This window comes from Rhea americana, unplaced genomic scaffold (assembly GCF_003343005.1).
Source record: "Rhea americana isolate MKP2758 unplaced genomic scaffold, rheAme1 scaffold_138, whole genome shotgun sequence".
In the NCBI taxonomy this organism is placed as follows: Eukaryota; Metazoa; Chordata; class Aves; order Rheiformes; family Rheidae; genus Rhea; species Rhea americana.
Genome location: NW_028185461.1, coordinates 2,053,336 through 2,075,064, shown reverse-complemented (window position 1 = coordinate 2,075,064; position 21,729 = coordinate 2,053,336). Strand labels below are relative to the sequence as shown.

Genomic DNA, 21,729 nt, shown 5'->3' with positions numbered 1-21,729 from the left:
TCCTTCTGTTGCAGCTCAGATACTCTGCCCAGAGCCTTTTTGACTATATGAAGAAAATCCAGAGCGATTCCAGTGCTATGGAGAGTTTTTGTGAGACCTTACTGAAGGTCTTTGAGGACAACTTGCGGAATGACCGGTAATATTTTTGTTTTGCTTTTGTTTCTTTAATAGAGGGACAATTTAAAGTTAGATATATGCAACAGGTCTTTCTTGATATGCCAAGCCAAAGTATGCCTGAAGCATGCACCCTTGCTTTAATAAAGGGTTTTGAATAAAAAAGGAACGATGGTAGAAATTGGTAGAATATTTCCTRTTTACTATAGCTTAACATTGGACACAATGTGATAAGCACCAGTATTGAGTCTTTACATATTACTGGACACTTCTCAGTGTTGTCCAGTCTGCATTTAATTTAGATAATGCTTCTTCATAGATGCTTCACGTCTAATTCTCCTTTGAATGTCCTTCTTTAAAGGTGACTCATTTTGCATAATTTCTCTAAGCCTCGCTTATCAAACATGTATAAAATAGAAAATATTTYTCAGGGGGAAGAAGAAACTGTTAACAGAATTTCAATTTTATTTATATAAACTTTGTCCTTTGACTCAGCCTTTGAAGTAGAAAACAGCTGCCACTTTGTGTGTTAGTTCATTTGGTAATTATCTGCAATGAGGTTTTGTGACTTCTAATGAATTTAGTGGAATATGTTGCTCAGATTTTAGAAAATAAATTCATATTTTCTACCACTTTTAACTGTGTTTTCAGGACGCTACAAGTTTAAACCAGGATGCTGTTAATTAGTTTTTTTCCTTTTGGCTGTAACTGTRTGTCCCCCTCTCAGCCAACTAGGGTGATTTAGCCAATGCACAGAAGTTACGAGCAACCCTCCTCTGTGTAAATTAGAGCTCTGATCTAAATATATGTAGGTAGAAAGGAAGTTTCTTTTGTTGCATCCAATTAAAAATAATGTATACATATATGCTAAAAGCTTATTTACGTTGTTCAATTGTTTGCTTTCGTCAGGGTGTCTGTACCTCTCCTGACGATGCTGGACCAAATGCTGGCCAATGGCTGTTTTGATATCTTTACCACACGGGGGAAGTAAGTTGCTGGAAGTTGATTTGTTTATTTTCCAATGTGCAACAGGCCTCTTAAATCTTACACTGAGTGCTGCTGAATGTTGCTATAGAAGCGGGTGCAAAAGATTCTATGGTGAGTATTTGTGCATGTGGATATAAAATTTTGTTTTAATTTTCCTGAACTTGCAACAATTCAGTGGGACAGCCAAGATAAATTCTGGACCCGGTAGCCTTGAAAATGTCTTGACAAAATCTTTTGACTCTCATCTCAGTGTAGTAGTTGGTTATTGGTTCATGGCTTAAGGACCAGTAAATGAGTTAAATTCAACTCATATGTTTCACCTGGTGGACTTGGGCCATGTTCAGATCTGTTTAGCTGTTGTCTGCTATTAGCTTCCTAAATATGTACCTTTTGAGTATATTCTTTATTGTACTGTGAGCCTTTTTCAATGGCAGTATCCTGTTGCAACACTGCAAAATGTATGCCTGTAAGCTACTGGTTCCAAAATCTTACTGCTTTTGTTAATGTGAATTATCTCCAGAGAAGTTAGTTAAGATTCTATTAAGAACAATAAAAAAGACATGTCTCAGCTTTTCCAAGTTCCTTATTCTGGAAAGCATTTAGTTCAGGAATGAATAGATGTAAATAAAATATTCCAGTGTGAAATAGTGCTTTTTTGCAGATGTTTCAGAAGAGAATGATTTAATTTCAGTAAGCTGAAAGTGTGTTCCATAAAGTCTCACAAGCAGCATCTTGGCACATGTACAAATATTCGCAGAACTGTACAGCATGTATTCTGCCGGCAGAGATAGCGGATTTGGAATCTGTTAATTCTAAAATTGCTCACAGCAGGTGCATTTGCAACATTTTTTATCAGTCTAAAAGTTTTAACCGATTCTACTCTTGTTGTCAAGTGTGTATTTAGATAATCTCTCCTAGATCAACCTTGGCAGTCCCTTTTTGAATGGGATTTTAAAATTAGTTATTAAATACTAATCAACAGAACGAGTGTGACTTTTTTTGGTACTTGTGGCTGTGATCCGGGACATAGGCTCCAGTGTTACTGCTGGAGAATTTGAGAGAGGATGGATGCAAATCCCGGGTGGAGTCTGTCTCTCCCACATCATGGGTGACTGAACAGAAGGCATGCGGGAGCGTTACTGCAGACCCATTTGCTCCCTAAGTGAGACTCAAGCACAGTCCTGCAGTGCCATGGTAATGTTTTATCAAAAAAGGCATAATGTAAAATTGTGGATGGAGAGAAAAATTGTTCTATTCTGTAAAGGTGGGCAGAGTAGTAAAGATTTTGAAGTCCCTCAGGGCCGAGTGTATCTGGACCGCTGGGTTTGCCATGCTGCAGGAGCCTCCGTGCTGCCCAGCCGAATGCAGCGCAGCATCTGCATGGGTGAGCCCAGGAATATGCTTAGCGCAAAACTTGCGTTTTCTTGTTTTGGGTGTAGCTAAGAGATGGTCAAAAACTGATCCTGGCTGAGAGAGCTGCCAGACTGCACGGCTGGGTGACATCTACATATTTTTGCTTAGAGGAATGGGGCGCGTGTGACTTTTGGGACTGGTTTCTTGAGTGGGATCGTTTCCTCCCTTTTCGAAGAACTGTGCGTTAAAAACGTAGAAACACAATGTGGAATGGCCCAGAAAATTGTGGCACTATGCTTTGGAGCATGAGGAAGCCGTACGTGCTTGCAGTTACAGCTACATTTCTGTAAAGTGCGCCTGTAATAAGCAGGATGGGTGGATGGGTGCTTCAGAAAATAGACAGTCTTACTGCTGGTGAACAAATTTCCTGTTGCTTCCTTTCTGCAGTTCAGTTTTTGTCATATAGCAAATGAAAAGCTTTTTCCAAGAAGCTGGGAATGAAGTGCTAGCATTCCTTAAGGTGTTTGGCTCCCATTTCTTCTCTCTCCCTCTTTTTATGTATTGTGCTACATGGCATTTTAGAAAGGGAACTTGGGCTGCAGCATTTCCAACACTGCTACTATGCCTATGCCCGCTGCTTATAGTTAACTGTTAACGTTATAAAAAATAATATTTGCAAAGGAATTTTGAAGTTTAAAATGGATATTGTGCACTATACTGGACTTCTTTTTCTAATAAAACATCAGCTATCCAGAGCAGATAATATCCTAAAAAGGTTAATTTAACCAGGATTAATGGCTCTTGACTGCATGAGTCTGACGCTCGTTGAGAGCTGGGGGTTAGTTAATGCAGATTGCCACTGGGGGTCACCCCTGCCCCACCGCCGTGTAATTAGTGGGGCATTTTCCTGCCTCTTCAGTGCTGTAGCTCCTAAAGCCAAGTTTCGAACGCCTTGTTGTTTCTTGCACAGTTCTGCAGATGAATGTCAGTGCTTGGGCAACCCTCAGAGTCAGGCGTGTGGCAGTCTGCGTACAGGAGGGCAAGATGACTGTTGGAGGTCTCGCCTCCCTTGCTGCATAGGGAACGCTCGTGCTCAAAGTGACACTAGTTCACGGTGCTTGGTTGATTTATCTCGCCAGGGCTCTGCTGAGCTTGCCATTTCCCCACTGGTGCTGAGCTGGCTGCTACCTGGCAGCACCCRATTCGTAGAGGTACAGCGGGCAGGGAGACTAAGGAAGGGCGAACCGAAAGCACTGGCAAAACAGGCTGCCAGTCATTGCCTTTCTGCTCATGGCTCGCTCAGGTGTAGGAGTCACGCTGCTGAAGCTGTAGGTCTGCCTTGCAGGAGTGGATAATCCCTGCGGATGCTGAGCCCACCCGGAGCTTAGATACATTGCTACTTGCTGAGAAWGTGCACCAAGACTGGCCTAATAGCGGTGCCACGTACACATGAACAGAATTGCCTTTGAATGATAATTCAGGATATAACACGCGTTGTTGCGAGCACGAGTGGTGTTTCTCTTCTTGGGTCTGTATATGTCAGATATTCAGCAGAAGCGTTCCTGCGTTGTACAGGTCTAAGAGTTTTCTGAAAGTTATATAAAGTGTCCTAAACTATGTGTGTGTACCTACTGGTCTCACACTAATGATTTCTACGCACTGCATGCTTCTGCTGATTCTTTTAAGTAGTTCCAGTGTGAGTCCTTCATTCCCCATCACGTTAAAGAGCACCACGACGGCTGTCTTCTGATTTCAGGACCACCCCAGGTGATGTCAGGGTTGATCGTGTCGAAATGCAGTTTGGGTTAAAGAGCCGGCAGGAGGCAGGGGGACGGAGGGAAACCCTTCTGCAGCAACACGTGTGTCCAATTTAAATAAGGGCAAGCCTTTCGCCTGATCCCTTTTCCCTAACCACTGATGCTGTTTCCGCTGGCATCGTGCCCACGCAGGGGAAGGAATTTTCTCAATTTCCTTTAGAGAGGCTAGGCTATTTGAGCCGGTCGAGATTACACGTAGGTTAGCTTTAGTTACTGCAAACATGCAATTGGCAAATGACAGAAAGGAAAGTGGGGCTGGTTTAAACACAAAATGCTGCACGTAAGGTTCCATGCACAGAATTTGCTCCAGATGCTCTTGCTGCAGTTGGCCTCTTTGTTGCTGTACTTTGGCCGTACCACTTGACCAATTTAAAGTCTTACTTAAGTCACCATATCACTGTTGCGCTGTGCTGAAAGCCTGGCACGCATTGCAGGTATTGTAATTGTCTACAAAATAGCTTTGGGTAACAAGTGCCCGCTTCCCACCTGGGTCCCGCTCCTCCAAATGTGGAGACCCTGCTGATGGGGCTGCAGGCAACAGAGGTGAGGACTCTGCTCCTGCAGCATCGGATGGAGGTGCTCTACCATGGCCCTTTGGTCCTGAAAGCCTCTGTCAGCTCTGAAAATTTTCTTATAAAGCCTCGATACTGACCGTGAAAAGTTGGTGATTTCACTCGTCTTGTGTTTTTTCTGGGCAATGCCTGGAGAGCAGCAGACAACATTCGTTAGCTTGATGGATCCGTGATTCATTGTTCAGTGTCTTAACCAAGCTAGTATTTTGCTAAGAGTTTTTTTTTTTTTTTTTTAAGTAATTAAAAAAAACCCTAACTGCTGTCTGAAAAAATATGTAACAAGGTGCATTAACTGAACAAAGCATCTTGTCCCTCCTATAAACATCTTAATTTCTTGTTTTAAATGTTTTGTTTTTCAACAGATTACACTGTGCGGCATTTTTTTGAATCATAGCAGAAAATAAATGTTAGGATTTTTTTAATGTTCTGCTTTACATACACAGTTCAGTGAGGTTCTAAAATATGCAGTGTGGAAGTAACTGTGCTTACTAAACAAATACGGAATAGTTTCATTTGCATCTATGGCACTTCAGATTGCCTACTTCATGTGTATTGAGTAAAAGATTAAATAATCGGTACTGAAATAAAAGTAATATTTTCTCTTTAGTTCTCTTCAATGGATCCTTGATCCTTGGACTATATTAACAATACTTTTGTTTGTATGAGTGTCTGGGAAAGAGCTGCAAGACTCACGTTTCCCAGACTTGGATGGGGAAGGATAAATGTATCTAAAGATGGCTTCATGACTCGTACACTTACCAGCACCATAAGCCCTGGGTTTAATTATGTTGTCTGGAATCACTAAAAGAATCAGGGCTGTGAAACAGTAACGCGTTTAAGAGCAACATCCATCTTCATTTATATGAAGTTTGGTTGAAAACCAAAGGGAACCAAGGCCTGGCTGAAGCAGCGTGTGCCGGAGGGGAGGGGAGGGAGAAGGCTTGGTACTGCTCTGGGTTGCGTCGTTCCTGTTTTGAATGAGAATCTGGCAGCTTCTATAATCGTTAACTGTGTTTGAAAGTCTGCTGAAATCTTTCTTTCTTCCCCCCCCCCTTTCTCTTTTTCAGCCATCCATTTCCAATGAAGTTGTTTATGCTTTGTAAAGAAGAAATCAAAAAATCCAAAGACATACGGAAACTTCGCTCCAGCATCGGAGTGTGAGTTGATAAAATAAATAGAGTAATCTTGCATCTGCTTGTAAGGAGTGAAGCGAATTTAATACTGGTACAGCCCAGATAAAACAGCTAGGTCCTTGTGATGTGAAATACAAGTGGAAAGTACATAAAAATACATGTAGTATAAGGTTGTGTGAGCCTTATGCACTTCTTCTGAGTGGTGAGGGGGTGAAATCTTGTGAAAGCTTTCATGAAGTTTTAATTACTTCTGCAGTGTTGTTGGCATTCTCAGTGATGCACAGTGTCATTCGCGGTTTGCTTCTGGAGAGCTTGACTCTACTGGTGCCCCCAAAGAATATATAGAATTGATTAGCTCTTACATATGCAGTAGAAAGAGCTGAAAGCACTGGCTTTAGGGAAAAGCCAGTGGCTTTAGGGAAAAACTTTCAGTTCAGAAAGCAGAGAAATCAAAACAGAAATGTATGGAAATATAATACTGGATGGGAATAAGAGACAGAAATCTGAATGACGGTTCATAGGCAGAAACTGCTGTATGTAGAAGGCAAAAATATTCATATAACTCTTGTGGCTTAAACCTCCTTTCTTTTTTTGGCAATAGTTTGAGTTCAAGAAAGCCTAAAATGAAGGCTATCTCACATTTCTGATCTGCCCTTCAGTCTTAACTGCATCACATAAAAGCCTACACTATGCCTTTGTCTGTGTGTCAACTTGCTTCACATGTGATTTTCAGCTCATAGCCCTTGGTGCTGCCTGTCAGTAGTTTTAAAACTATATTTGTATTTGGCACAGATGTGTGGCATCTCAGTATACTTGAATAACCCTTAAAGATTGCACTGTGCTTGCGTCAGTGTTTGCTTTCCCACAGCACTTAAAATATAAACTGAGACTTCCTGGGGGCAGTAAAGCACTCACCCCCCCAGCCTTTTATTGTATTTTTTTTATTATTTTGAGCCTCAAAGTGTACTTACGCAGTTATGACCAAAAATCACTTAAGACCTGTGTCTTCTTGTTTCTTCCTAGGTTTTGTGGCCTGATTCAGTTTCAAGGAGACATGAGAGAGAAAGTTTTATTTCAGTTGTTTCTCCTTCTTTGCCATCCCTTTCCTTTAGTAAGTATTGGATATATTGCCTAGCAAACTTGCTGGATTACCAAAATGTATTATTTAAAATACTCTAAAATGAAAAAATAATTCGAAGTGTATTAAAATAGCATTCTTTTTAYCACATATTATTGTATACAATAGTGGTTTGTTTTTTTTTCTTAAGGATTGGCCACTTGAAATTGTCTACTTGCCAGGCTGCCACCTGAAACAGGTTGCTGCATACTGAGAAAATACCTGGCTGTTCTGCATATTGTTCTTACACCTTCTTTCTCCGCTGTTTGTAGTTAGAAATTATTTAGGTAAATAATCTGTTTCTTTTATACAACATTCAGCTCAGTGAGGATCTGTGCACCACTTAGGGCTTGAAGGCTCCCATTAGATAAATTACTGTCTGATAGTAGCAATACACAAGTAGTTCTGGTTCGTGAAAAATGTATTTGTCCAGTTTGTCAGGGAAGTTTACATCACAAGTTTACCTTTTTCATGTAGCTGAAACAGGGAACTACAACTAAGTCATGACTGCTGACCATGAATGTATAAGAGAAACAGCTATTTAGAATAGCAATTTTGCAATTCTGTAAAATTTGTGTTCACTTGGCAAGGTTTTCAAGAGACAGGCTGCGCTGACTGTACAAAAACTGGCTGCCTTCCAAAATCTGGGAGTGCAGTTTGACATCTGCTTCGGTGGCCGAATGTGCAGAGCAAGTGTGGCCTTTGTGCCCGTACAAGGAGCTCATCTTGGAAGGGCCGTGGACGTCCTGCTGAATACGTGGGCACTGTCATCTGCTCTGCTCTGGGCCTATGTAGTCAATGGTGTAGGAGAAAGCAAAGGCGGTCAGAAGTAACAGCACGGGTGTGTTATGAAAAGCCAGTGAGCGTTTTGATAAGACATGGGATAGCCTGGTTGTGTCTCTGGCCAGTACAGATCAATATTGTTAGTGCTAACAGCTTTTGAATTAAGGTTAAAATCTTATGCTACTCAGCAAGGTTTGAGACTTAACGATTTTGGGTCCAAACATTTTCATGTTGTGTTTACTAACTACACGAAGAGTATTTTGCAGGAAGCGCAAAAGATAGTACAGTTTAAAAACTGCAGCTTTTATTTCAATTTTATGCTTTATTGGTGTTTCACACGATAGATATATATTGTTTTTTAGAGATGAGTCAAGTTAACAATGTCACTACTACTCCAGAGATAACCTTCTGATTTCTTTATCTTCCTTTGGTTATCATCAGACTTTCTTGAAAAACTGAGATGAGAATTTGTTTTTGTTGTAATTTTGCTGTCTTCCATGTAGTATCTTTTTATGCATTATACTTCAGAAACGAGCCTAGTTTGCTTTCTCTGCACACGCACCAACGTCACTAGGGAAAAATACTTGCAAGTTAACTGCTTCTGGACACCGGGTCCASAAAACTAATTTTATTCACATCATTGTCCATCTCCCAACACATTTTAAGTTTTGATGATGCTTCCACTCTCCAGAGTGGGAGTACTTCTCTCTTTTGTAGGCCTACAGCACCCGAAGTTAGAGCCAGATGTTGCCCCAGTGAGTCATTTTGAGAAAAGGAATGCTCCTCCTGTTAGGCTATTCTCAAACATTTTAATTCATTTGTTGTGAGGGACAGATCTGAAAAGCAAGTGTTTTGAAAAAGGTGCTTTTCTTACCCTCATCCCCTTCTTCCGCAGTCTGGTGCCAATGCAAATGTAAATGAAAGTGCCTACAAGTAGCACAGGCTCACACTTCTGAAGCCATAACTACTTCTTTTTTCTTTTTTTTTTTTAATTTTTTTTTTTTTTTATGATACATTAAATTTCATCTATACTCTTTCTGTTTCTAGAGACTGTAAGGCTAGGCCTGTAGCTCTCTTTTATGCAGAGTGGGTTGGAGAAGCAAATTGGTAATACTGTAATACTGCTTGTCATTTAGATAGCCTTAACACAGCCAGGGAAAGACATTAGCAGTGCTTTATCCCGCAGTAGAACTTCAGCTGCATTGCTTAAAGTTGCATGAAGATGACAGTAGTTTCACTCTCATATTCTCTCCAGGATCACAACAACTTTCTTAAAGTACCTTTTTAGCTACTTTCTTCATGCTAAGCAGGAATTCATAAAGCATTTTTRGTCTCCAACTCTGTTTAATAACAATGAATAATACTGTAAGTAGAGTAACTAATATTATTCTTAGTAACAAAAATCACTAGTTAAGAGTTACTTATTTTGATAAACTTTTAACGGGTTTTGTTTTCAGTGTATTTGAGATTCATCTTGATTCAAGTGCGGTTTTTGTGTTTTTCAACTGAGCTTCAAATTAAAATATTAATGTTTTAAATTAATAATGCCCAATTCTCCACATAAACAATGCACAGTCATGTATTTTTATAGACAATAATTATATAATTTAGTGGTTTTGCTTCCTGAGTAAGAAGTACAAACTTTGTTGTAAAGGCAGAAAAGTAGCTGCAAGGTAACATGTACTATGACTAGTACATGTACAATGACTATTATCCAACGATAAAAAAAAACTGACAAATACTAGTTCACATTCAGAGATGATTTTAAATTTGCAAGCAGGTAACTTAATAGGGTTTCATCTAGTCTGCTTGTACATATTGAGCAATGAGAGTCAAACAGTGATGCTTAGTCTTTACCGGTGCTCTGATTGTATTCGTACTGTCGCTACAATAGTGACTCAGTCAGAGAGCATGTTAGAAGAAAGTATGATTATTTCAGTGTAAATAAAATTACAGATCTACTGAAGGATATCTTAAGTTATTGTAAGTAAGTAAGTGGTAGTATTGTAGCGCAGTGGTAAGAATAGTCTGCAGGAGGACTGAGCAGCGTCTCCTCTGTAAAATGATGGTATCAGTATGAGGAACCACTAACAGCACTGGGCTCTTCCGTACAGGACTCCCAATACTTCAGTAAAACTTCCTCTGCCTCTTCCTTGCAGATAAGGAAAACGACGTCCAGTCAAGTTTACGAAATGTTGATAACCTACAGTGACATAGTTGATCCTGCCATTATGGATGAGGTTATGACCATACTCAGCGATACCAACTGGTGAGTGTGTTGTCAAATAGTAAAAGGAGTTCAAATAATTTTTATACTACTGACGTTAAGTAAAAGGTCTGTAGCTTGGAAAAATGATGGCAAGGAAATTGTAAGGAATGCTGCCTTAGTTTTAGTTATTTATTACGTAGAGGCCAAGAAGGCATTGCTGAAAAGAACCCTTCTGTTCTCAAGAACTGCGTATTTTTTTGTCCCACTAAAAGTGGTATGAAGCTACAAAAACACCACTGGATAAAGTAAAATACCCCTATTTTTCTAACAACATAAAAAGGGAGGAGATCTTGGAAATTCTCCATGAAACACAGGGACTGGGCTKTGCAAACAGACAAACTTCAACCACACAGACACTTTCTTGGCATTTATGAGCACTGGCAGGGTTCTGGAAAAAGGAAGGATCTCTGCAAGTTGGAAGACAACAGAATTAGCARAACAGCTCAAATTTCCTCTGAAAAGTAATGGCTCAAAAATGCTACAATCTTTGTATTCAGATAAATGTTATGGTTTGGAACAGTTTAGACATTTCCTGAGCCTACAACTGTATCAATTAAACAACCACTTTTATCTTAATAATTATAATTTTTATTTTTTTAAAACTTACTGTTATCTCTAGCTTTAGCTTCTTCTAAGGGCAGGAAGAAACATTCCCGTTCTTCACAACTATTACTGTGTTAATGTACTTTGGATGTACTTCAGCTGTGTGTCAGATTTGTGCTGTTTCTTCACCTCTCAAAGCAACGCTCGAGTGTCGATCGCAGTCCAGCGGGATATAGATCAGCGAGGCAGCGAAGCGCCTGTTGAGGCAGTAGGAACTCATTCTGGCAGCAGCTTTGAAGTTTACTAGCAGTCAGAACGGGAATAATTCTTTATTTGTTTATTTATTTTAGAGCAGACTTTTTGCATCAAAGAAAGTAATTAAAYAGAACTGTCAAGTGACAGGAGAAGGGACTACTCACCAGACTTTTGGCAGTAGTTTTGTTGTTTTCCACAGATTTTAGCATTGCGTACTTTAATTACCTGGAAATGTTTATAAAAGTCTGCATGCCTGAGATATTTGAAGCACTAAGAGGTTTAAGATACCAATTAGTTTATTAGTTTGGCTGCCTTTTAAAACTTTCTTCCTTATTGCATAAGGATGTACTGGGTTGTGGTTCCGCTAGCCCAACACCTTGCCTCAGACCAAAGCCAAATTTAATGCTTCAGTAGGAGTTTAAGGATAGACAGATACAGTAAAAAATATATTAGTGCTATTTAATAGTTATCTTAAATGGCTTTTTGTTGTTCATTGAAATTTCATAGAACAAGTATACCTTTATGATGATACTTTACATATTTTTGGACTGCTGCGTGCTCACATTATTTAAGTCTTATTTAATTTCTAGTTGATTTCTGGTCATGAGCTTAAATAACTTTACATTTGAGAAAAGAAAATAAGTTTTGTTATTGTAAGGGGTGGCTGCTCTTGTTTTTCTTCATCTTACAGTACAAAAGTAGAATAACCATCTCAGATTTGGAGAATGGTTATTAAAAACTCTTCTGATTGTGGTTAAAACTGCTTGCTCAACTACAAATTGATGTTTAGTATTGTGTTTAGTATTAGTCAGTATTTGCTCATTAAATATGAGTTAACAGCAAGCTTACTGAAAAGTTAGAATTTGCTCTGCTATCTTAAAATGGATTTTTTYCATAATTCTGAAGGAGACATTTCCTACTGTTCCACACAAGCATTCAGAAATAAACCTAATTACAGACCGATAACCGAAAAAATGGAGCAGTATTAGATTACTACTGTCACCAAAAAAAGGGTACCGGCAATACACCAAGTAAAAAGTGGAAAACACCAAATCGCTACAGAAAAAGCAGTGGTAGTACAGGTCTACTCATAAAGAAAACACTATAGAAAAATAATATAAATACTATGTTTTCACCTTGTCCTTTTAAAGCTGTGATTAGCTGCCTGTTTCATTCCCTCTTCATCCAGGGCTTGCTCTAAGTTGCCAGTTGCAGCGTGTCCAGTGTGCTGAGATTAAAGATAAGGGCCAGTTTACTTAAAGCTTAATTGTTTTATCTTGGGAGACTTCAACCGTTTACAAAAGAAGATTTTTTGAAGTCATTGCTGAGTATGAGAGAGAGCCTCTTACAATTCCCAAGCGCGCTCAGTGCTACAACAATCATAGTACATTCTGAATTAAAATAAACGTTACCATCAGGAAGCCAAATGAAATTTAAATATTTGGGGCAGATGACAATTACTGGGATACACATATTTGAAACCTTCTGCATTTTGGAACTACAGAGAGTTTATCATACGATTGTGCAATTTAGAATGTAAACAAATTACACTATAAATAATAACATTTGTTTAGCCAAAGGAAAGTTTCCAGTATTAAACCTGACAATTTGTCTCATGTGTTTAAAAAGGAAAGGTTATTTGTAATTACCTTGCACTTTATACTTTTTCTCTGTAGTTTTGGAATCAGTTTATGTGCAAGAACCTATTTACAGTTGTAAAAAAAAAAAAAAAAAAAACAAACCTCCAAACCCAAGATTACTGAATTAGCAATGTGGGAGAGAGCACAGCATTTCAGTTAGTGGTAGATATTTGCAGCATGTGAAAGAATGCTCTTGTGATTGGATTTTTGCCTTTTTTGAATTTTTTGTATCCAACTGTCATTGACAGTTGTTGAGGAAGTTATCTCAAGAACATAATGCTATTTCAGCAGCTTTCAAAAAGACTCATAAGATTTAAGTCTGGATTTTTTTTTWWAAAAAATTYAGCATAAAGCTTCTCTAGATAGTAGAATGTTCTCCAGATCTACTGACATTTAAGTTCTTGATGTGATCTTTTCTAAAGCAAAAAAGGAGCTGTAAGTTCAGAGAGTAAATTAGTAAACTTCTACTCAAAAGGTATGTATGAAAATGTGTCAGTTTTTAGAATACAAAGATCTAAAAATATAGTCTTATTTTATTAGTCACTGTCACTTCTGGGAGACCTGCTGTGTATTCATGGTTTATCTGGCTTAACATGTTGCAAAAATGTTATGATATTCTTAAAATTTGTCACAACAAAAACTTTAATGGTTTGAAATGTACATGGAAGTATAGACACATACCTTTGTATGTATGTGGCCAACTTCAAGTTGTTATTTCTGAATTAACTGGAAAATACCTCCTTATGCAGGGAAGCTGAATTAATGCTAGTAAGAGAGAAACGCAACTGTCTCTGTGATCTCCTGAAAGTGCCCAGACCACAACTAGTATCCAAGGTAAACTATGGGATTGTGCTCCTGAATTTTTTAAAGAAACATTGTAATGATCAGTTGTTCCACCAAATGCACTATATACTTCTGCACAACAGATGCTGTTCTTCACTGGTTCATGAAAATATAAATGTGTACCTAGAGAAATGTCCTCAAAGCTAACTACAGGATATATGGAATTGCTGAAGACTATGCTCTTAAGCCTTTCCAGTCTTTTTTCTTGAAAACATTCCAGACTTGTGGTGTGACATCTTACTCAGACAAAATGCAAGAATCAAATAATATAACACAGATGTTTCAATAACCATTTGTCTGCCTTTTTGGGCAGACACCACCTAACACTACCTAAGAGCAAAAATATATTCTAAAAGCTACTACACTTGAGAAGAAAGGCAATATATCCATAAATTGATCCTTTTTTTCTTTTAATGCAAGTATTTAAGAATTGCCCATCATCTATATTATTTTTTCTTTAAAGATACACAGAATTTTCTGCTTTGGTAAGAATTCCTCAGTCTGTGAGAGGTTCCCTTCCCCTCTATTCAAAGATGGGAATGCTCAGTAAGCAAGATAAATAACACTGAAGGAAAATAAATAGATTTTGCCCCATTCATCTCTTAAGCACTTAGTACTTATGAACTAGCTCTCTTTGGTATTACATCACATCAGTCTCTAAGGTTGGCCAGTTCTTCCTCTTTTATATTAATATTCTGATAATCCTTTACACTAAAGATGTTTCCTAATGTAAGTAAATCCTATGTTTTGAGTTGTCATGGCTATAAAAAAATATAGTATTTAAGGAATCACTGAATAATCATCAAAGACAATCTGTTGTCCTCACAGCAGTTTCTTTACCTATCTTCCCAATTCTTACAGSGTCCTTTCCAGTTTTCTGGTTTTAGTTCAATTAAAAAAAAACCCTATGGCCAACATTTTTGTAATTCTAAAAAATACAGATCTTAACCTCTCACCCATACAAAGCATTCTCATTTAGAGTAAAAATTGACCTAAGCATTCCTATTCAAATTAATAAAACTTAATTTTATGGCTAGTTTTTTTTAGACAACTAATAAATAGAAATGTGATGTTCAAAATGAAGATGTTACAAGATTAACAACTCACTGATCTCAAAAACTCCTTTCGCCTTAATGCTGAAATAGAGGCTGAGAAAAGACTGACAAGAAAAGAAAATTAGAAAAGGTTTATATATTAGGGTGTGTGTATATAATATACCCTAATAGACGTACAGGTATTTCAGATGGAGTTGTTACAAATAATACAGTGTGAAATCTGAGAACTTATGTGGCCAAAGTTGGTACTTGACCTTCTCCTCCTCTCTCAGCATAAGCAAATAGTAACTAAAATATTTAAGGAGAGAGTAAGCCTTCACCTGCCCTGAGACCTGCTGGAGTTCACTCTGGCGAGTGATACTCACTAAACTTGAAGGACTTTTTTTTCATGGCTGGCTGAGCCAGCAGCAGACACCCCTAGTAGCAGCCAGTTTGGGCTCATACAAGAGTGCACAGCACTCTACTTTTTTTCACGAGCTCACATATCCTGAGAACAGAGGAGAAACAACAGTTTAGAGAGGGCCAAGCCTAACATTATGAAAAGGTAAATAACATTCGTTTCGGCTGAAATCAACACTTACAAAATTCCTTTAAAAAACTTGCACAAATAGAATTTATTCAAGAGTAGGAAAAAAAAAGGGGGGGGTCATAAAGACTGTAAACATAACTTCATATTTTTACATTTTCATCTCCATTCAGTTCATTTTATTACATGATTGTAATATTGTTAAAATAGTGATATTCTCTACTCCCCGTGACCACTTCTTTTTTTCTTTCTCTTTTGTAGAGTTCAGTGTAATAAAGTTGCTGGGACTGGCTGTTGCTTTGTGCACGGAAGCTCTTGGTTCAGGTGCCATCAAGAACTGAAAGAGTTTGYGCAGCGGCATCTTGACAAACTGGATTGTCAGCAGGAGCTGCGATATGCACTGTTCAACAAAAAAGGAGGCAGAAAATATGTTTTAGAATGTTGTGCAGATAGGCCAAAGGAAGACAACAAAGATTCATTATGTTTTTTGTTTTTAAATTCATTATCTGTAGCCACAAGATGGCAGTTTGTCTTCATACTTCTGGCACAACTGACCTGCTTTTTTGATGTCAATGATTTTCACTTCTACAGCTCTGAATGGAGCCATTCAACCTGTGCGTGCCTAAATGTAGCACCACTGCTGTATACACATGAAGTATTAAACCTGACATGCTTCCTTATCCTCTTGAAAGAATCATTTTTTCCAGAGGTAAAAGTGGCAACACTTAGTGATTATGAAATCTTCCTGAAGATGAAGCATCTCTCTGCCTAAGTCTGTCATTCTTAGGTCAGATAAAAATATCCAGGCTTCAATTCATCAGAAGTCAAAGCCTCTCATAATAGCTCTTTATGCAACCCATTTAAGCAAATGTCTGTGTGGTAAACTGGCTTTAGCGACTCAAGCTTCATTTTTTTCCCCCTTTGAAGACTACAGGGGTGATGAAGCAGCTCTTTAAGCAACTGCTAGGAATTTAGGTCATTCCTTTTGGACTATAAAAGAAAATGGCTATAGCTGTAGTGCTCATAGTGTTTAGCATAGGACAAACGTGCAGGTGAGACGATACTGTAATTATACCTTGTTACTTGATGGTTTAATTTAATCTCACTCTCCAAGCATTCCATAAAGAACAGCAGTTGTATATAYGTATACATACAGTTGTGTATATGTACATTTGAAAGAAAGGGAAAAATCAGATGGAAGAGCTATAAATGAACCAGTTTCTGTGAGGCAGCTGGGCTGCTGAATGCTACAGCCTGCAGTTGTCTTYACACAATCACAGGATTACAGAATCGGTAAGGTTGGAAGGGACCTCTGGAGATCATCTAGTCCAACCCACCTGCTCAAGCAGGGTCACCTACAGCCTTCTAATGTAGATGTTCATTTCCAAAACTATAACCTGTCCTACTGCTGAGATTCTTTTTTCTTTTCAAGAGACTATACACTTAACTAACTTACATTATTCAACCTTTCTTGTCTTGCAGCCTGGCCTGGGAGATGAAATTCAGTGTAGATCAGTGTAAAATTATGCACATAAAGGGAAAAATAGCACTTGGGTCACATCTCTTTACACTTCCACTGGCTTCAGGCCTTGCTTGATGTGTTTTTAATGCTTCCTGGTGGAAACAGGCCTCTTGGATCTGAAGGACTATATTTGGTAGTTATGTAAATCAGAAATACAACCTAACAAACAAACTGAGTTGAATTTAGTAAACGAGTCASGTAATATTACTGAGGGCAAATATCATTAGCAGTGGTGTAACAAGCCCTCCCTTTTAGAAAGGGGTTAATCAGAACAAAGATTAATTTAGTGAAGCACAAATTACTAAAAGATGTCCAAACCTCTGAATACTTTGGTCATCCAACACAGACACAGACACAGACACACACACACGGTAACATGTAGCTTCATGGTCATTGCRCTACCTCAGTTTCTAGCTGAAGTGGTAATAATCCAGCCCTTCCTTCAAGTTCAGAGTTTTTAAGTTTTCTTCAAATGCTCCACCTGTCAAATCCTATGGGGGGGTATTGGAGAGAGAAGAGCATTAGATCAAGCAGACAAACTCCTTTCAGGTCATTAGCAGGTTCCACTAATTTGCCTCTTCACAAAAAAAGTCCTATTTGCAGAGCTAAATGTAAATAAAAGAAAGCTCAGCAATATTTCACATCCAAAATTCAAGTGTATTTTGAGAAACTWCTTTTCAAATTAAAACGTTTAGTGAGTTCATTTCAAATTAGTTCAGAAAACTCTGAAAATCGCACCATAATTTATTTTTCTGAGCTCCTAAGTCTTGTTTTCTCAGTGTCTGGCCGCTCATCATGCTGGTAAAACTGCTCTGCTGGCCCTGGACTGCGGCTCCTTTTCAGGCTTTTGGACTGAAGGCCGCCTGYGGCGGTGCTGCAGCCGCCTCCCGAGAGCAGCGCTGCAAATACGCCAGTACGCAGCAGCGGGGTGGGTCGTTTTCTCAAGCGCACACCTGGGTTTTTAGGAAAACAGCAATTTCTGTGGATTCTGCGCAACGATCAGCTTGGCTGAGGAAACAGACCCTTCATCAAGCCACCGGCGTATCATGCCACATTAAAGGCGTTTCCTTTCCAGCCTTATTTACGTTGTCGTGACGGGAACGTGGCAGGTCCGYGCCACGAGCAATCTTTGAAGGCAGTGACACACCCGTGATGTCATTAAGAAAACATGCCAACTTCAGCATTTCGGAGCATTTCTACTTTGTTCTGCCTSGACTCTTTAATTCTACTGATCTTCAATTAACCCTCGCAATGCTAGAAGAGATGAGTGAAAGAAAAAGATGCCCAAGTGCTCTTTTGGTTGGAACTGGGCAGCTGCATTGAAGTTCTAGCAATGCACAACAGTCCTGTAAATATTTGGGACAAGAAGTGGCAAAAACAGAGCCACACGAAAGCTGTGGAATTAAAGAAGGTGGAGTGTTACATTTTGGCTGGAATAACTGGATTAAGAAAGTTCTATGGGATCTTTAATAAACCACAGTGCACAAACTCAGGTTCGTGTCTCACACGGAGGACTGTGCGCATCCCGCTCATCCCATAACCTGAACTGCTTGTAACTGTGCTCGCAGTATTTCGGTGTTTCCTGGCAGAGAACAAGGCCACCTCARTACTTGTCCTGTGCTGTGTTTGGATGCATAAAAAAATACCCAAGCAGCAGCAGGATCAGAMCCACGATCCGGATCTCCACTGCATGGGGGGAAACGCAGCTTCATTACTCTCTGCTCACGAAGCAGTGGCTCTCAGAAAACAAGTTACTCAAATTGCAGAACAAACCAGCCTGTCACCGCCTCCCCCCCCCCAAGCTGCCTCTTTTTTCTCCTGCTTGAATTTATATGTGAAAGGAACTGTTGAACGCAGCCATTGCCTCGAGACCACAGGCTAATCCCTTTCTCCTGTGCCACTCTCACCTATGTTCTTCCATCTTCACTGGCAAGGCCAAAAAACTCCCCAAAAAACAAACAAACAAACCCCATGACAACAGCCAGATCCAGAACGCCAACAAAAAGCATCACTATGAGGCCTAGGATTAGTATTTGAGCTCTGATATTTACTGATCCTGAGGCCAATACAGTAATAACCAACGAATAATTTGGAAAAGGGCAGGAAAGCTCCCATGGCACTCAAATGTAATAACTGATTACCAAAGATAAGCAAAGCCCCCGCTTATCTGAGTGATCAGGCCGCCGATTGTGAAAGATGCTGTGGGTTTTTTTTTTTTTTAAAAGACTTCTTGAATTCAAGGATACTTGACAGTATTTAGTACTTTGAAGAAGTGGGTCCTGATTTTGCAATTCGGTTAAGATCACAAACTCATTGCTCCATCCACAAAACTTGCCGCTCACCTCGGCAGGGCAGTCTGCTCCGCCGTACAGGCCGAGCGCATCGCCACTACTGAGCGCGTAGCTCTAAAGAGGGGTTAAGAACCAAACCAAAACAAACAGAGAGCCCAGAGGCTGAATTACGCTGGCTAGTTAAAAACAAATCTTTCATTCCCAGAACAGACGAGCGAGGTGACAGAACAAGGCAGCACTTTACAACAAGTGGGCTAACAGTAGATTTACTGACCTTTGTACAATCAAACCAGTTTAATTACTGAGACAGAAAGTAGAAAATCCCTTTCATTTCAAGCGCTTGCAATCTGTGCCAAGACAGGGCACAAGAAGTGATTTCTAAGTAAGTAAAAGTCGTTTGCTTTTGCCTCAATAAAACGAGAGGAAAATGCACACTGCAGCCCCCTTAGATGACGTGAGCCTGTAGGCTGCAAGACAGTTTCAATAAGCTAAAGCCACGATTTTAGTCTCTCAGTAAAATCTGTAACACATGCACACGCGCGCACTCATGCGCCTTCCTCACAGCAGAAGTTCAGCTATGGCCCTTTTTTTTAAAAAAAAAAAAAAAAAAAAAAAAAAACATAAAAGCTGAGCAAAGACCAAATAGGATAACTTTTCTTTCTTTTTTTTTTTTTTTTAACTTTTTTTTTAATACGGTGACAAAGTAATTCCAAAGCCAGAAAAGAAGACAATGCATGGGGAAAAGCTTGCAAACAACCCCTTTAATAAATGCATGCAGTTTTTAATCTGTATTTTTGAAGATTAGCTATGCTTAAGAAAGAAGCTTAAAATGCATATCAGACCAATGAATGATGTCGTTGAAGTTATATTAGTATAATGACGTTGGATTTGGCTGTCCAGGGTGTTTAGGAACTTGCTAATGACTTTTGTTTAAGAAATTAGCTAAGCAGCTCTGCAGCTAATTCTGCCTCACCACAACTTCACATAACATGTAACCAGATCAAAGGGGGCACATTCAGCAGGGTCGTATTTGTTGCACTGGTAACTAACTGCACAAGAAACGCTGTCCTGACACTTAGGGTTTCCTTTCTCTTTGCTTGTGGCTCCATGACTGGAAACAGCGACTTGGGTAAAATCGGTAAAAATAACTTGCCCTTAATAGTTTGAAAAGGCAAGTCACTTGTAGCCTCTCAAACATAGGAATTTTTTTCTCCACCTGCACATGGCATGCACAAGGATAATGTCCATTTTTTTTCTGCCCCCAGAGGAATTTCCTGTCTCAGATGCAGTAACATGGACTTGGACTCATAACAGCAACATTTTTTTTGCGGTTTCATTTGATAAATCTAGGTGAACAGAATCACAGACAAGGAAAGAGCTATCACAAAAGAGGACATCATACAGATATTACAACTGAATTAAATAAAAAAAATATATTTATCCTCTTATCCTACCTTTTCTTATGCTCCTACTTACAAAGTGTGTTGGGAGGGGAAAGGTGATTAAATAAAAGCTGGGAAGTTTTGCTATTCAGCTCTTCTTTCCGATGTGGCCTGCACAGAAAGCAAGGCAAAGCCAAACAGTCTATAAACACAGCCAAGCCTAACCCCGGCGTTACACTTGGCCTGCACAGCATCAGCACAGATGACTGCAAGTTCAACTCTCTGCTCTTCTCAGCCCATTTAGAAACCATTTCCTTTAGCAGCCAGGCCTAAAGTTAGAGATCCGCTGCAGACAGGATACCTGAACATTTCAAACCACAGACACTTAGACGAGTTTGTTTTGTTTTGGTAGAAGACCGCTTTCCACGACAAAATTGCTAGTGAGAAGCGTGGCTATTTCAGTCCAGCCACCACCCTGCAAGTAAAAAGAAATGGATTTCACAGCTTCTGACAGCCTCCACCAAGGCTTCTAACAAACAGTAATAAAACACAGCGAGGGTGGCCGTGGCTCAAAGAGGTTGCAAAAAGCTCTCCCTGACGATCAGCTGCAAAAATGTAGTGATAGGGAAGAAAAAGGGTCCGGCAGACCAGTTCTGGAGACAGATTCAGCAGATCTGATCCCTTCTCGCTCTCTACTGGGTTTTAAACGCTTCCTACATTTTCGTACAGATACAGTATCTGTGTTTCTAGTTCTTTCTTATTTTTTCCATGATTAAGGGTTGGTAAGAGGGTCTTCAGGCATAACTAACAACAATTTGATTCCATTCTTTGTTTCGTTATAGATTTCTTTGTCCTTCCAACAACATCATCCTCTGTGTCCGTAACATTAAAATAATTGCACGAGTTATCTTGTGAGATTCATGTTATTAAATATATTTAAAATCTGCAGAAAGGCAAGCTCCAAAATGGACTGGGATATTACACAAGTTTGTTCTCAGTATCGTCTTTGTCCATCCAGCCACTATTTTGCTTTCCCACTCTGTAATAGTGCTGGAAAGCCAAGGGCATTGTTTTTTTTCTTACTGCACTAGGCTATTTTTGCTATCAATTCTTAGAGCAACAACTTTTAACAGCAGCCAACTATACAATTGAATTAATTGAATCACAAAGTGAGAAGGCAAAGGCATCACCTGCCTACAGCTTCGAGAGATGTGGCATGACACAAACGGCTACTGGCGGTCTTGAGTTCTCCTAAAAAGCGAGCTGCTTCACAGACAGGTTTTAGAAGCAATTTCACAAAGTCTGCAACTAATTCAAGTAGGTCATACTGTGTATCCAAAAACTAGAGCCTTTTCCTTAAAAGATATGGTCTGCTGTGTTATGTGATCAGCAAGTGGAATACACTCCATGGAAAAACCTGAAATCACAGGTTTTCAGATGAGATGCTGCGTAATAGTCTCACTGTAAGGGCTTCAGAAATTTCATGTGCTTTTATAACAGGTTGCACAGCTGTTTTGTCGAGGGACT

The 21,729-nt window shown here is 39.3% G+C and overlaps 2 protein-coding genes across 5 annotated transcripts in view; one reads left to right on the top strand and one right to left on the bottom strand.

Moving 5' to 3' along the window:
* Positions 1-15,687, top strand: part of TBCD (tubulin folding cofactor D) — a 130,019-nt gene extending 114,332 nt beyond the window's left edge. The window contains exons 34-40 of the mRNA XM_085298315.1: positions 15-136; positions 1,024-1,101; positions 5,911-6,000; positions 7,000-7,087; positions 10,036-10,145; positions 13,333-13,417; positions 15,269-15,687. Of these exons, the coding sequence (XP_085154441.1) occupies positions 15-136; positions 1,024-1,101; positions 5,911-6,000; positions 7,000-7,087; positions 10,036-10,145; positions 13,333-13,417; positions 15,269-15,280 (585 nt within the window). The 3' untranslated portion in view covers positions 15,281-15,687. The remainder of the gene's footprint in view (positions 1-14; positions 137-1,023; positions 1,102-5,910; positions 6,001-6,999; positions 7,088-10,035; positions 10,146-13,332; positions 13,418-15,268) is intronic.
* QTGAL (queuosine-tRNA galactosyltransferase) overlaps positions 15,071-21,729 on the bottom strand; it is a 127,484-nt gene continuing 120,825 nt past the window's right edge. For all 4 annotated transcript variants that reach the window (XM_085298316.1, XM_085298317.1, XM_085298319.1 and 1 more), the window contains 2 exons: positions 16,932-17,020; positions 15,071-15,407 (listed from right to left, as the gene is read on the bottom strand). In XM_085298316.1, the coding sequence (XP_085154442.1) occupies positions 16,940-17,020 (81 nt within the window). In that variant the 3' untranslated portion in view covers positions 15,071-15,407; positions 16,932-16,939. The remainder of the gene's footprint in view (positions 15,408-16,931; positions 17,021-21,729) is intronic.